Below are 13798 nucleotides of genomic sequence, written 5' to 3'. Positions count from 1 at the left end.
AAAGGGAAGGGGTTTTGCCCCTGCCTGGGCAAAAGGATAATGCAAGTAGGGTATCCCAGTCTGCCTCGGACTGAGGGCTTTCCCAGGACAAGGGACTTTCAGCCCTGGGCACACTGGGGGCTGGGTTGCCCTAGTGGAGAGACAGATGAGGGTTTGGAGGCAGCTTGGAGGAGAGGGCCTGGAAGAGCTCACCTCCTGCTCCCCTTCTATGTGGAGTTTCCCTCAGGGGCCCCCGACCAATGTGGTGGTTTTCATTACAAGGCACAACTCCCTGTTGGGAGGCTGGTGGAGTTACAGGGAGAAGAAGCGAGCGGCAGCCTTTAAACCAGTTACAAGCCCCAACTGAGACAACTATTGCTGGGAAAGAAGCTGAAATGCTTGACTAGCACTGATGCTGTGGGGATTTTCCCTCTTTCTTCAAAAAAACACAAAAGACCCAGTGGAAAAAAAAAAAAAAATGATGAGTTGTGAGACAGGCCTTGGGTCCTACGCAGCCCCAGGAGACAGCACACAGTTCATTTGTTTAAATTTGCAGCTGACGGCTGCCACCTCTCTATAGTCAGCAGGCGGAGAAACTCTCAACATCAGGCAGTGGCCAGTCTGGTGACATACGGCTACAACCATGAACTACCCCCTAACCCTGGACATGGACCTCATGAACTACAACCTGGAGGACCTGGTGAGTAGGGACAGGTAGCTTATGGTCGCCCAGGAATTCTAAATATCTTGCGCCCGGGGCCCAAGGAAGAGGGGAAAGACATGCAGTCCTCTCCCACGGCGGATCAGCAGAATCTAGACAGGCCCATCGGCGCCTGCCTTTTAAGGTTTGATTTCTCATTCCGTGGAAAATAGAGCTGCTGCCTTAAATAGACGTCCTTTATTTAGAGGGGATTGGAAGTATGGGTTCAGGTCCTGCATCCTCCCTGACATGCTCTAGGACCTAGAACAAGTCACTTTGCCTCTCCATTCTTCAGTAGGGGGTCCTCTCCTCATCTCATACGGCTGGAATACGGGGTAGATGGGAAAGTACTTTGGAGGTTTTCTTAATATCAGGAGGCTGGCATTGCTAGTTGACCAATCAGTGTATGTTTATTCATCTCTTGCTCTACGATTCTGTCATCGGGGCACGACATTCTCTCTTGGATAGAGAAGGTGAGAGCCTGTTCTTGGCACTTCTTGGGCTAGCCAAGAAGAAAAAAAAATTACTCACCAGAAGCTCGTAGACAATGATTATGTGCTAAACCCAAGGAGATGGTCAGCAGGGGAGAGGACCCCAGTGGGCTGGGGTCAGGAAGTAGGGGGTGCCAAGCTGGTATCAAGTTAGTGGAAGAACTCGGTGTTAATCCTAGAAGTGTCTCTGAGCACATTGTGGCCTCCCTCAGAGGACTGGGCTCTCTAGAGATTAGGTATTTTTCGGTGGGCTAAGAAAATAGTCCCCAGCGTCACTGTCTGCCACCCACCCAAGACTGTCCCGTGAAGCAGAGCTTGGCTGTTACTGGGTCCCCAGAAGGCGTATGTAAGGAGCAGCTCAACCAGAGACCCAAGGCTCCTGTGTGAGGGCAGCAGAGGGCTGCTTGTAAGGACCTTAGGGAAACTTCCTTGTAGTCTTCACTCCCTTTCCCCCATGGCCAAGGGCACTGCTAGGAAAAGAACTTCTCTCTGAGCTAAATTCTGGGCTGGATCCTTTTCTAAAGGTCCAAACTTTTCCTCCTATACCTGCCAGCTCTCCTGGCCCTAAACTCACCCTGAGATGGTCTCCGACTCCCTCTAGCTCCCCTGGCTGGAGTCTATACTGTAACTCCACCAGCTGTGTTCCCAGACTTGCTTGGAAAAGTCTGCCTCTCGCTTGCCCAGATCCCAAGACTTGGAAGCGTAAGCAGAGCATGGGGAGGTGGGGGAAGGGATAAGTACCCAAAGTCTGTCTTCTCAGATCCGACCCTCCGATAAAAGCAGAGCCAGAACCATCAGGCTAATCAGACATGCTGCTTAATTTGTGGGACCCAATGCAAAATGAACATGCAGGGCCTCTGTTAAAAATGTCAAGATAGAGACAGCAGAGCGCTAAACCAAGCACGGGGCTCTTCTAAGTGCTGGGCCCTGCGTGACAGTACCGGTCTCACGCCCATAAAGCTGGCCCTGAGTCCAATCAGACTAAAACCCCACAACCCTGACAAGGCAATGTGCTCCCACCCTGGCCCCCCGCCCTGGCCCCTGGCCTCACCTGACTAGGTTACCGGGCGTCTTCCTCTGCCCGAAGCTTCAAGCTGACCACGAGCGCTGACCCAGTTGGATATCACAGTAACCAACTCGAGACCTGGCCGGTTCTGGCTTCTGAGAAACCTCAAGAGTTCCCCTAACTGCACGCCTCACTCCACTGCGTGACCTACTAGAGACAGGTGGCGGCAGGGGTACAGCCGGGCATGTCCCACATACCAAAGAAAACCTGCAGCCCGGGGAGAGGGAGCGGTGACTCACTTCATGTCATGCCTCAAATGAGTGGTCTCAGTCCAGGCATCCCTGCAGGCCTGAACCCCCTCCATCAGGGTCGGGCCAGGAGCCAGGAGTCCTAGGACCATCCGGGCCCTGGACCTTTCTTCAAGCCAGCCCCCAGCACCTCATCCCACCTGCACTCACCTCCCATACACTCTCTCTCCAGGGCTGTTGCCCCCTCAGAAGTCCAGACCCTCTCTCTCCACCCGCCCCGCCACTCACAGCAGGACCTCGAGCAGTTTTGACAGTCTCCCTGACGGTATCTCCCAGCACAGGGGCCCTGGCGTGGCAGGGCGGCAGAAGAGTCTTGTATGCGGTAGCTTCTCAATAAGTATGTACTGATTTGTGCTGCTCCGCTGAGTGTCTCAACTCCCCATTTCTCTCTGGAGTTAGTCTCAGTTCTATTATTTTGCTTCCTATTCCTCTCCCTCTTCTGGTCCAAACCAAGTATCAGTTCAGTGTCCTAGAACACTGGGTTCTAGACTCCAATGCTGGGTTAAGAACTGGGGGCTCTTGGCCATAAACCAAGTGTTGGGCATCCTATCTTCCCTCCCTCCTCTTGCATTCTAAGATCAACTGTTCAAAATGTCCATTTTCTTGAGATAGGTTGCTAATTCCCATGAACGGTGGATCCAAACAGAAAAACTCTAGACGGCTAAGTACCAGAAACTAGGAGCCAGGTCCCTGGGGTGGGCACTCCAGGGACCCATCCTGCTGGGAAGGCAGATCTAGGCAGACCTAGAAAAGCCTCTGTCCATAGGAACCTGGATCTGAAAGCATGCCGCCTCCTCTTGACAGACCTAGGACCTGGGGTACCTACAGTGGTCGGTCATAAACTGCACCTCCAGCCCCACCCGGTACACCAGCCAGGAGGAGAAGCTGCTATAGAGCAGGGTGAAGGTGGTCCGGCCCCAGGGCCTGGCTTCCCCTGACCCTTCCCCAGGGATGACCCCCCACAGACTATGACTTCAGCGCATCACAGGACGGGAAGGCCATTCATATGCACTGTCCCATTTCATCAAGGAGGTGTGAAGAAGAGGAACCAAAACCAGCTCAGGCTGTTTCTGGGGTTTACCTTGGGGGAAGGGAGGCTCACCCCCTCCCAAACCAGGTCAAAAGTCCCAGAGGAACCCCAGTGGAAGAAGCCCCAACTGGGGGTGATTGGAAGGGTCAGAGATGAGGGAGAGACCCAGGGCTAGCCTGGGGAGGGGTCAGTGTTGGGGCAAGTCTGGGCTCAGGCACAGAGACCACAGTCTCCATCAGGAATTCTTGCCTTCAGTGAGGACACAGACTGTGGCTGAACCACTCCTCTGGCACAATGGCAGAAAAAGTGACCATGAATTTGGGACTGAGAATCAGGACACAAGAATGTGTATTCTTTCAGGAACGATGGGACAAAATATTTCAAATCAGTACTGACCCGGGAGATGGCTTCAGGAGGTTACCGAACACACCTAAGAGACCTGTCTACCTGTCCCTCGGACTGCGTGGCTCTGTCCCCAAAGTGCAAATTGATCTGGGGTGCCAAGGGGGACCCCTTGAAACCTAAAGACTCAGTGCAGAGGTAGGGGTAGCTTAAAGTCTCCCCCCAGAACCACACCCAGAGTAGTGCCATGTTCCTAATGGCCAAAACACTTGGGTTGGAGATGGAAGAGGAGCCTGGCGGGCTCGCTCCTGAGGGGTGGGGGCGGGGAGAGGGGGGAGATGTGACAAATGGCCAGCCAGAGTCTCAGATGGTCTTTAGGGGGTGTGGGCCCTCTAAAGGAAGAGTGGGGAAGGGATAAAGTCCTCCGCCCTCACCCCTCAGCCCAGCCTCCTTCTTCCAGACCCCCGCACCCCTCAAGCCACAGAAAGCTGGAATGAGAGACGCCCTGGCTGGTCCTACTCACGACTCCTGTCTCTGGGTTAGGAATATCCAGCCAGAGACATAAAAGGAGACGGAGCCTGTGTGTGTCCCCTATAGCCAGAGTGATGAACCGCGTCTGTGTGTAGACGCCTCTTGCAGTGAGTATGACTCAGGCCCCTGGAGCCCTGGAGTTGGGCCTGGATGAGTCAAGCACTCAGCAGCCCTGCCTCCCTCCTGGGGGCTGAGAAGCAAGTCAGGCTGGGCCATTCGCTCAGTGCAGGACAGACAGGCTGGAGAAGCAACGGCTCCCACCCAGGTGCTGAGCTAGATGAAGGTGACACTGAGAACCAGAACAGCGCAGGGCAGGGCATGACAGCCAGAGACTCGGAGCATCTAGGAGCTGTGAGCAAGGGGCATCTGAGGGCAGGGCCCAGCTTCCTTTCCAGAGCAGGAATCCCTTCCCACACACTTGGCCTCAAACATTCCTCTTCCTCCCAAGGGCCCCAACCTATGGTTCGACAGTTCTGCCTGTTAGAAGGTTCTTTCTCCTTTGACTGAAACACCCCCAATCCCAACCTCTGCCCATTTCTCCTGCTCTACCCACTAGGACCTCACACAATAAGCCCATCCTGCCTTCTCGCCATGGGAGCTCTTTCCAGTCCTCGAAGGGGCCAGCTCTCCTGGACTCAAGTCTTCTCTTTCCTGGACACCACAGCCCGGGACCTGGAAACTTCCCCCCAGGGTGGGGATTTCCAGACCCCTTAAGAACTGATCACCCTTGTCCAGCCCAAACAAACTGGGTTGGTGTCAGGTGCCCACCTACAGGTTTCTGTTCACCTAGATAAGGCAACAAAGCCCTGCTGGCAGCCACGCCACCCTGTTGACTCATCTGAAGATTGCAGTCAACAAGCTCTCAGGTCTTTTTCTCATAAACAGTTGTTAAGTCAGGTCTTCTCCAACCTGTCCCTGAAGAGTTGAAGTTTTAAACCCCATCTAGGTCTCTACATTTTTCTTTACCAATTCCATCTGGTCAGTTTGGGCCTGTAGTTCCAGGTTGTAGAGAACTCTGCACTGTCTGAAAGCCTCCCGCAGCCGTATCACCCAAGACAGGGTTGAGAGTGAAAAAGAGGAGAGGATCCAGGACAGACCCCTGAGGAAGGTCCTAGACACCCGCTGCCCACCTGCTGACACAGAGCCCCATCTGCAAACGTTTGCTGAGCTTCACACCGGCCACTGCAGGGCAGTGAGACAGCCTCATTATTTGAAGTCAGATGGGGCTTGGAGGACTTAATTATCCAGGGAGGGGCCTGGGTCCTACAGAGGCTCCTGAGGAAGGAAAGAAGGGAGGGGCAGAGGGGTGGAGTGGGGGTAGGAAGAGTAATCTTTGTAATTCCAAGCACTTTGATCTCTCCCTCCATCCTCCCTTCTCCTGGCACCTCAATACCAGGACACAGAATGTTCTAGTCCCCACTCCTGCCCTCTGCACAGCTTCACCCCAGTCATCGTGTTTTCTTGCCTTCTTTGAGGCCTGGGTCCCTGGCCTCTGTTAGGCTACTGTCCACTGGGTACCTGCTTATGCCGCATGCTGTCGTGGCCCCAGCAGTCACATGTCTGAGTCTATACGGGGTCAAGCTGCCATCAGAGTGTGTGTGTGCCTGAGGGCCGTGGCTTCCTGCAGCTTCTCCCAGCGAAGGATGAGTGAGTGCTCGGCCAGATGGCCCACCTGAGCTCCCTCTGGGTGTGAGTCTTGGGGGGCTCCCTTCCGTGCCCACTCCCCGCAGCATTCAGGATTCCTGATTCCTAACTTCCCACTGGGCCAGAGCTGATCTTGCTCCATGACCTACCTCCATGATCTGAGGAAGGGCGGGTGTGCGGGATCCCCTGGCCGTGGGAAGTGGCTTTAACACGTGCCACTCCTGAGGCCCCAGGATGTCTGTTTGACACCTCCTGCTGAGAGGCAGCGCCATCTCTCAGCCCTCCTCACACCAGCTTCCTCTGTCTTCTCCTCTCTGCCTGAGCGCTCTGCCGAACCATGACCTCTTGGCAAGAAGGGAAAGACAGTTCCCCACTCCCAACCCTCCTCGAAACCTGGGTTCTCAGGAGACGGGGGCTCTGGGCTCCTAGGGACTTGTCTCACTGTGTAGACTTTAGATGAGCAGCAAACCCTTCAACAGGAATGCTCTAGAGGGCAGGACTTGAGTGGTTCTGGACCAGACAGGCTGGCTGCACCTAAGCCCTCTGCTGGGCAGTGGGAGGGCCAGGCTCCCACCACAAGGTAGATGGAGTCCAGCCCCGCTGACTGCACCAAACCCTGCATCTCTTCTCCTTCTGTCTCAATTGCTTTGCTCTGCATGAAAACAGCTCATCTCACTGCCTTCCCGTTTAACTCCTGCTGAATTCCAGGATGAATCAAATGGTTGTATTCAATGACGATGTTGGAAATAACTCCCAATATGGTTAGAGAACCCAAGATAGGCTCTAGGCTGTCAAGAGCATTGGGAAGAGGCAAAAACTGAAGAAGGGTGGGAAGGAGTGTCTGAGTCTGCTGAGGCACAGGGAGGAACTTCCCCAGAGTCCCAGAATACGAGGTCCCCTGGCCTTATCTGGGAAACTGCTCTCCAAGCGGTGCAGCACACATCTGCATCATGTCTGGCATGTGTAAAACACATGGCCTTGTAAGCTCCCCCGGGAGCTCACCATCCAATGAGGCCACCGACATCCCAACCCTGAGTGAGGTAATAAAGGCACACGTGATGGAAGAAGAGAGAATGTAATTCCAAGCAGAAGAGTTAGGAAGGACATAGGAAGGTGGGATTGAGTGGGGCCTTGAAGGAAGCATAGCAATAGGCAGACTTGGGAAGAAAGGACTGCTGGGCGAAAGGAAGAGTTTTAGAGACAGGATTGTATCAGCGTGACGGGGGCAGGCAGCCAGGAGAACGATGAACCTGAAGGAGAGGGATAAAGCGATAAAGTGGAAGAGAAGGTTTGAAAGGTCAGGGGAATATACAGTTTGCAAACATGTAAAGGCCCAGTAGAGGAGTTTAGACCTCACCCTGCAAGTCCATGGTCTTCCAGTGAAAGCAGAACCATTTTCATAAACAAAAGCATATGTGTGAAACACCACATGAGACAAGGGTGTCTGGTTTAAAGACGGGAGGACCAGAGGCTCCCTCCCTTCCCACCGCCCCCCCCCCCCCAACCCCAGTAAAACCTGCAAAGAAAGTCCATGGACTTATGCTGTATGGGAGGCCTCACAATTCGTTCTGAAATTTAGTAATGTATGGGAAACATCTCTTCCTAAGAGAACGCGCAGGTAAACCTCACTTCTTTTTGAGCACTGCATTGTATTCTGCTGTGTGAATGCCCTGAGGTTGGCTTCCTCCAATCTTCTATTGACGAACTTGATCCCAAACATGACTTTTCCTTATAACTGGCTTTGCTTTTAAATATGACTAACACAACATTTTAAATCAACTCTACTGCGATAATTTTTTTTAATTCTATGAAACTGAAAAAAAAAAAGATAAAGACAAAAAGAAAAGAAAACCACTGCTTAGAGGTAACAGGGAACCAGTAAAAGATTTTAAGCAGGACACTGATGTGATGGTATTCGTGGGTTGAAAAACTCATCCTGTCCTCTGTGCAGGAGGTGGATAAGAGTGGAGAAGTCAGTGAGAACGGGACCCATGGGGAGACAGTAGTCCTGAGCATTAGGGTGAAGAAGGGCTACACTTGGGCTATGGCAGAGGGATGCTGGGGTCGGGCCAGCCTATGACTCTGCCACGGCACAAATGTATCCTCCCACCCGCTTCTCTCAGGAACCGGAAGGAAAGGCCCAGGTTGGGGAATGGGTCTTCCCACCATGGAGAAGAAGTGTATGACCCACAGCTGGGGCCCTGGGTAACAGTACAACCACCCCCTGCTTGTGTGGGACCCTCGCTCTCCAGGAAGGAGGGCAGGGTGGGACCACCCTGAGCCTGGGTGCCTGGTACCCTCTCCCATCCTCTCTCTCCCTGGGGCTCATCGTTTCCAGAAGTGCCTTTTTGAAGCCACATAAGCTGGTTATAATTGGTCTTGAAATGCTGTGGAGAGGTGTATGGTTAGGGGAGGGTGTGGGAAGAACAGAGCTGGGAGGTGAGGAGCAGGTGCAGGGGGGCAGCTGTGAGTGAAAGGTATGAAAACAGGCGCCCTGCCTTCCTTTGCGGTTAGCTGGGTAAACAACCTGAGTGCTGGGGTGGGGAGGGCTGGGGGAGGGAGAGGGAGGCAAGGGAGGAGTGAGCTTCCGGAGACAGAGTGGGCACATCCCCTTCACTTGGAAGCCTCCCCCTCCCCCTCCCCCTCCCCCCTCCCCCCTCCCCCTCCCCTCGCGGAGAAGGGAGCAGAGTGAGGCGTTTGCTGGTGACAGGGAGTAGCAGGCAGGGCAGCCAGGCAGTGCTGTGTCGTGGTGGGAGTTACATCAGCGTGGGTTCAAGCAGACCCGATCTCTGGCGAGACATGGGTGAAACCGGAGTATCACATGCCTTGGGCTTGCTGTGCCGATTAAACAAAAAAGAGGCTCTTACTACAATTTCAGATATAATGAAGGAACGAGGGGACAGACTGAGAGCAAGCCAGCAGGCCATACCAGCATCCACCCCTTCAGCAGGATCCTAGGTCTGAGTGCCCTCTGTTCTGTTCAGAATCGGAAGAGATGGCTCTTTGTCCTAACCAGATCCATTCCCCCAAATGGAAGCCCTGATTCCAGCCCCTGCAGCTGCATCCTTCCACACCTGAGGCCTCGCAAATGAGAAACGACTTACAGGTGCCCAGCCCTTCAGAGTTTATGAAGCACATCCACACCATATATCTCCTTTCATCTTTGTCACTACCCAGTGAGGGATGTTTACAGACGAAAACTGAAGTTGGAAAAGACAACGGGATTTGTTTGAGGAACACAAAGGGAAACTGGGATTTGGTCCGTGGGCAGACTGGGAGTGCAGGGACAAAAGCAGTTAGCCTGGGGGGATAGGATTACTCTACCAGGGGGTCTGGGTCCCTCTCTGAGAGGAAAGACTGGTTCTCAGTTCCCACCCTCCTGTCTCCTTGCCCTTGCAGTACAAGGAATTAGGCAGCTACAATGACAGTACGGAGACCCACACAATGGAAAATCACCTCTGCTCCACAGCTGAGGGGCCCCTGCTGACCTCCTTCAAGGCCGTGTTCGTGCCTGTGGCCTATGGCCTCATCTTCCTCCTGGGTATGATGGGCAACATCCTGGTGCTGGTCATCCTGGAGCGGCACCGGCAAACGCGCAGCTCAACCGAGACCTTCCTGTTCCACCTGGCGGTGGCCGACCTCCTGCTGGTCTTCATCCTGCCCTTTGCTGTGGCCGAGGGCTCCGTGGGCTGGGTCCTGGGCAGCTTCCTCTGCAAAACCGTGATTTCTCTGCACAAGATCAACTTCTACTGCAGCAGCCTGCTCCTGGCCTGCATCGCTGTGGACCGCTACCTGGCCATCGTCCACGCCGTCCACGCCTACCGCCACCGCCGCCTCCTCTCCATCCACATCACCTGTGCAACCATCTGGCTGGCGGGCGTCTTCTTTGCCTTGCCAGAGATCCTTTTCGCCAAGGTCAGTCAACCCCATTACAATGACTCTCTGCCACACTGCACCTTCCCCCAGGAGAACCAGGCCGAAACCAACGCCTGGTTCGCCTCCCGCTTTCTCTATCACATCGGAGGATTCCTGCTGCCGATGCTGGTGATGACCTGGTGCTATGTCGGGGTGGTGCACAGGCTGTGCCAGGCCCAGCGGCGTCCTCAGCGGCAGAAGGCGGTCAGGGTGGCCATCCTTGTGACAAGTGTCTTCTTTCTCTGCTGGTCACCCTACCACGTTGTTATCTTCCTGGACACCCTGACGAGGCTGAAAGCCCTGGGCAGTAGCTGTGAGTTCAATGGCTATCTCTCCGTGGCCATCACCATGAGTGAGTTCCTGGGCCTGGCCCACTGCTGCCTCAATCCCATGCTCTACACGTTTGCCGGCGTGAAGTTCCGCAGTGACCTGTCGCGGCTTCTGACCAAGCTGGGCTGTGCCGGCCCTGCCTCTCTTTGCCAGTTCTTCCCTAGTTGGCGCAAGAGCAGCCTCTCGGAGTCAGAGAATGCCACCTCCCTCACCACCTTCTAGGTCCTAGCCACCCCCCACCCCCTTGTTTCTGCTTTCCTTGGGGCAGGCAGTGATGCTCGAACTCCTTGCAACAGGATCTGGGATCCTAAGAGCTCGCCTTGGCCAGTGTCCTCATATGGGGCAGCTGGAGGAACCAACCCCTCTTTCCAGGACAACCCCGCCAGCTCTTCTCCCAGCCCCGGGTCTAGGCTGGGGTCCAGGGAGGGGAAAGCAGCCCAAGGGCAAAGCAAAGGATACCTGTGCTCGTCTGCATCACTTTGGGCTGAGAGGACCACACTTACCTTCTCTCATCCTAACCATCCAAAGCTCAAGAAAGAAATTTTCCTTCTGCCCCCGTCGATAGGGAAAGTCATTCCCCTTCCAGAACGTACTCCATCATCTTATGGACCACCGACCTCCACAACCACCCACCTCTCCTCCCACCTCACCTGCCAAAAGTAACAAGCAGCTGAGCACCAGGGCATGGATGGAGGTTAAGGCTGAGGAAAGGCCAGCTGGCAGCAGAGCGGGGCCTTAACATGTCTCAGTGCCTACTAAGCACAGACATTCTTTCAGGTCACCAGCCCTGCAGCATCTTGACCAAGCAGGAAGCTCAGGATGACCCGGTCCAGGTGGCTGCCCCTGGCTCTGACCAAAATGGCGCCGGGCCAGCCCCATGTCACTGGGCCCTGGGAGGTCTGCAGCCTGAGGCAGACTCCAGGTGCCCTCAGAGACCAGCCAGCATCCTAGAGAAGGACTAAGGTCAGCAGAGAGGAGCCCAACCAAGGAAAGGAAAGATTCTCCTTCCCCAGCTCCAAGGATGAACAAGTATTAACCAAAGCCAGCTGTCTTCTCTGCCCAGGGTGGAAAGCTCCCAGGGCAGGCCAAGGACAGCAGGGTCCAGGGCCCTGGTGGGTCTGGGCACCGATGCGGAAGGGGACAGATGCGTTCTTCCCTTCCCCTCTCCCCGCAAACTACACAGCCAGGAGAAACTCCTGGAGCCACAGAGAGAATCTGACCGTGGAGCAGAGATGGAGACCTCCCGAGGAAAGAGACCTAAGGGGTCCCTGGGGGTCATCTCATCCAGGCCCCTGCCTGCAGGCCAGGCCATCTCTCTGGGCCGCAGCAAGAGCCGCGAGAATCCCCTTGGGCTGGGCAGTGTGACAAGCAGGCCTAGGCAGGGAAGTCCCCGGGCTCCAGGAAGCTGGGCCCTGCCCCGAGAGGATACTACTCAGATGGAACCAGAGGAAGCTGCTCCGCGCCTGCCTGCCCCCTGCCCGGGGAGGGCTCTCCCTGCCTCCTCCCCAGCCTCTGGTCTGCCTAGAATGGGACACCAGGGACCCCTGCAGCTGCTGAGGGCGCACATCGGTTGCCCAGGCCCACTCAAGCCAGTCAGCCCAGGTCCCTAAGAGGCCCCCGCAGGGGAGATCAGAGCTGTGACCCAAGGGACTAGGTCTTCACCGTGGAACACCAGGGAATCCCTGGGGCCCCTTTTTCGTCCCAGCACCCAATAGTAAGCTGGGCAGCGGAGGAGCCAGACACAGAAGCAAGACAGCAAGAAACTGGATTTTTAATTTTCTCTTTTTAATAAAAAGGCACCTATAAAACAGGTCAATACAGTACAGGCAGCACAGAGACCCCCGGAACAAGCCTAAAAATTGTTTCAAAATAAAAACCAAGAAGATGTCTTCACATATTGTATTTATATATTTATATTTATATATATATTTATATAATGGTACAAAATGGCTGGGGGTGTGGCCATGGATGGAGGGAAGTAGCTGGCCTGTGGAATTCACCTTGGAAAGCTAGTCTGGTGGCAGAGGTGGGAGGAGCGGGGGAGGGGGAGGGCATCGGGCCCTTTTCAGTCTGACCCGTCTCTCCTCTGCGCAGGAAACACTTAAGAGTCGGTTTGGGAGTATTGGGTCATGGGTGGGGGACTCAAGGGCACGAGGCCCGGGTTGAGACAGGGTGGGAACGTGTCTGGCGGGACTGAGGACAGGTGGCCCCTGAACACGGGGGACCAGGCCCTGGCCCCTGGGAGGGGCTGGGGGAGGCAGGAGCTCGCAGCCAGCCCCGGAGGAAGCACTTGACCTGGCTGACCGGGGTACTGAGGACAGCACCAGACTGGGAGAACTGGGGACAAATTCCCTTTGTATCACAGCTGCCAATGGGAGACCAGGCCCTCAGGTCAGGAAGGCTGGGGACGGGGCCACGGCAGAAGACACCTTGTCTAGAAATGGCCCTTGGCCCTGGAGGTGGGGTACAAAAGGCCTCAGCCAGGTAGCTGCCCTGCCACCTCACAAGGCAGGAAAGGAAGTGAGAAAAGGAGAAGTGTTTTACTCCTGGGGCTGAGGGGGGCAAAACACCCAATCGTGTATGGCTTCAGCTCTGACCAGAGGCGGGTGGGGAGCTCGTATGGGAAAGAGCCGGGGGCTGAGGGGAAGGCAGTGGCTGCGCCTGGGTGGGCACAGAGCCCTGAGCTCTGGGCAGAGGAACCTTGCCAGCGATCGGCCAGGCAGAGAGAAGCGGGAAGATGCCCTCCTGCTCGGAGTCCAACACTCTCTCTATTCCATCCTCAGCGGGTGGAGGCTGGAGGGAGACAGACCGACTCGGCCAAACCCTTTTCCTTTCCTCCTTTGGTGATAAGAAGTAAGTGGTAGCCTCTGGAAGAGTCATGGCCCTGGGGGCTACCTGGCCCAGAGCCACTGCAGCGGGCAAAGGGCCATTCGGCTCCCCAGGCCACCCCTCCACGGCTCCACACGAGGGGGCCACACAGTCTCCGCCTCGTCCTCCTTGCCTTCATCCCGGACTGGGGACCAAGGACTTCAAGTTCTGGCTAAGATGTAGCAGCAGGGGACACCAGACATCCACAGCTAGGAAGCCAGGGCCCCGTGTCACCTCTGTGGGGCAAACACACGTGCACATGCACGCGTTCTCCTGAATCACTCAGCAGCAGACAGGCTGCCGCCCTGGGGGGTCTCAGCCCTGCTGGGGCTCACCAGGTGGACGCCTAGGTGGTCTGACCTCAGTTTAGGTGTGGGTGTAGCTACGTCATTTCACCACTGGGGGACGGGACCGGAATGGTATCCTTTATTGACCCAGAGACACTGCCACAGCGGGCAGGTGTGTCAGACTGCGTGCCCCTGGGTCCAGGGGAATGGAAGGGGCAATCATTTGAAAAAGGGGGGAAGGGTTTCTTTTATCCTTTTTTTGTGTGACTTCTATCAAAACACAGAAATACAGCACACACACAAACCGGCACAAAAGCGCAGCGCTCTATTTACAGCTACGGCTGGCGCCTGCCCACCTGGCCAGCCG

The 13798-nt window shown here is 55.4% G+C and overlaps 1 protein-coding gene across 1 annotated transcript; it reads left to right on the top strand.

Annotated features, from left to right (window-relative positions):
- Positions 1–622: 622 nt before the first annotated feature.
- Positions 623–10575, top strand: CXCR5 (C-X-C motif chemokine receptor 5). Its single transcript, XM_060017147.1, has 2 exons — positions 623–679; positions 9431–10575. Exons 1-2 carry the CDS (start codon positions 623–625, stop codon positions 10496–10498), a joined length of 1125 nt encoding a protein of 374 aa, XP_059873130.1. The 3' UTR covers positions 10499–10575.
- Positions 10576–13798: the final 3223 nt, after the last annotated feature.

Source organism: Delphinus delphis, chromosome 8 (genome assembly GCF_949987515.2).
Source record: "Delphinus delphis chromosome 8, mDelDel1.2, whole genome shotgun sequence".
Taxonomy (NCBI): Eukaryota; Metazoa; Chordata; class Mammalia; order Artiodactyla; family Delphinidae; genus Delphinus; species Delphinus delphis.
Note: the sequence above shows the minus strand (reverse complement) of the source record. Positions and strands in the feature narration are given on the sequence as shown.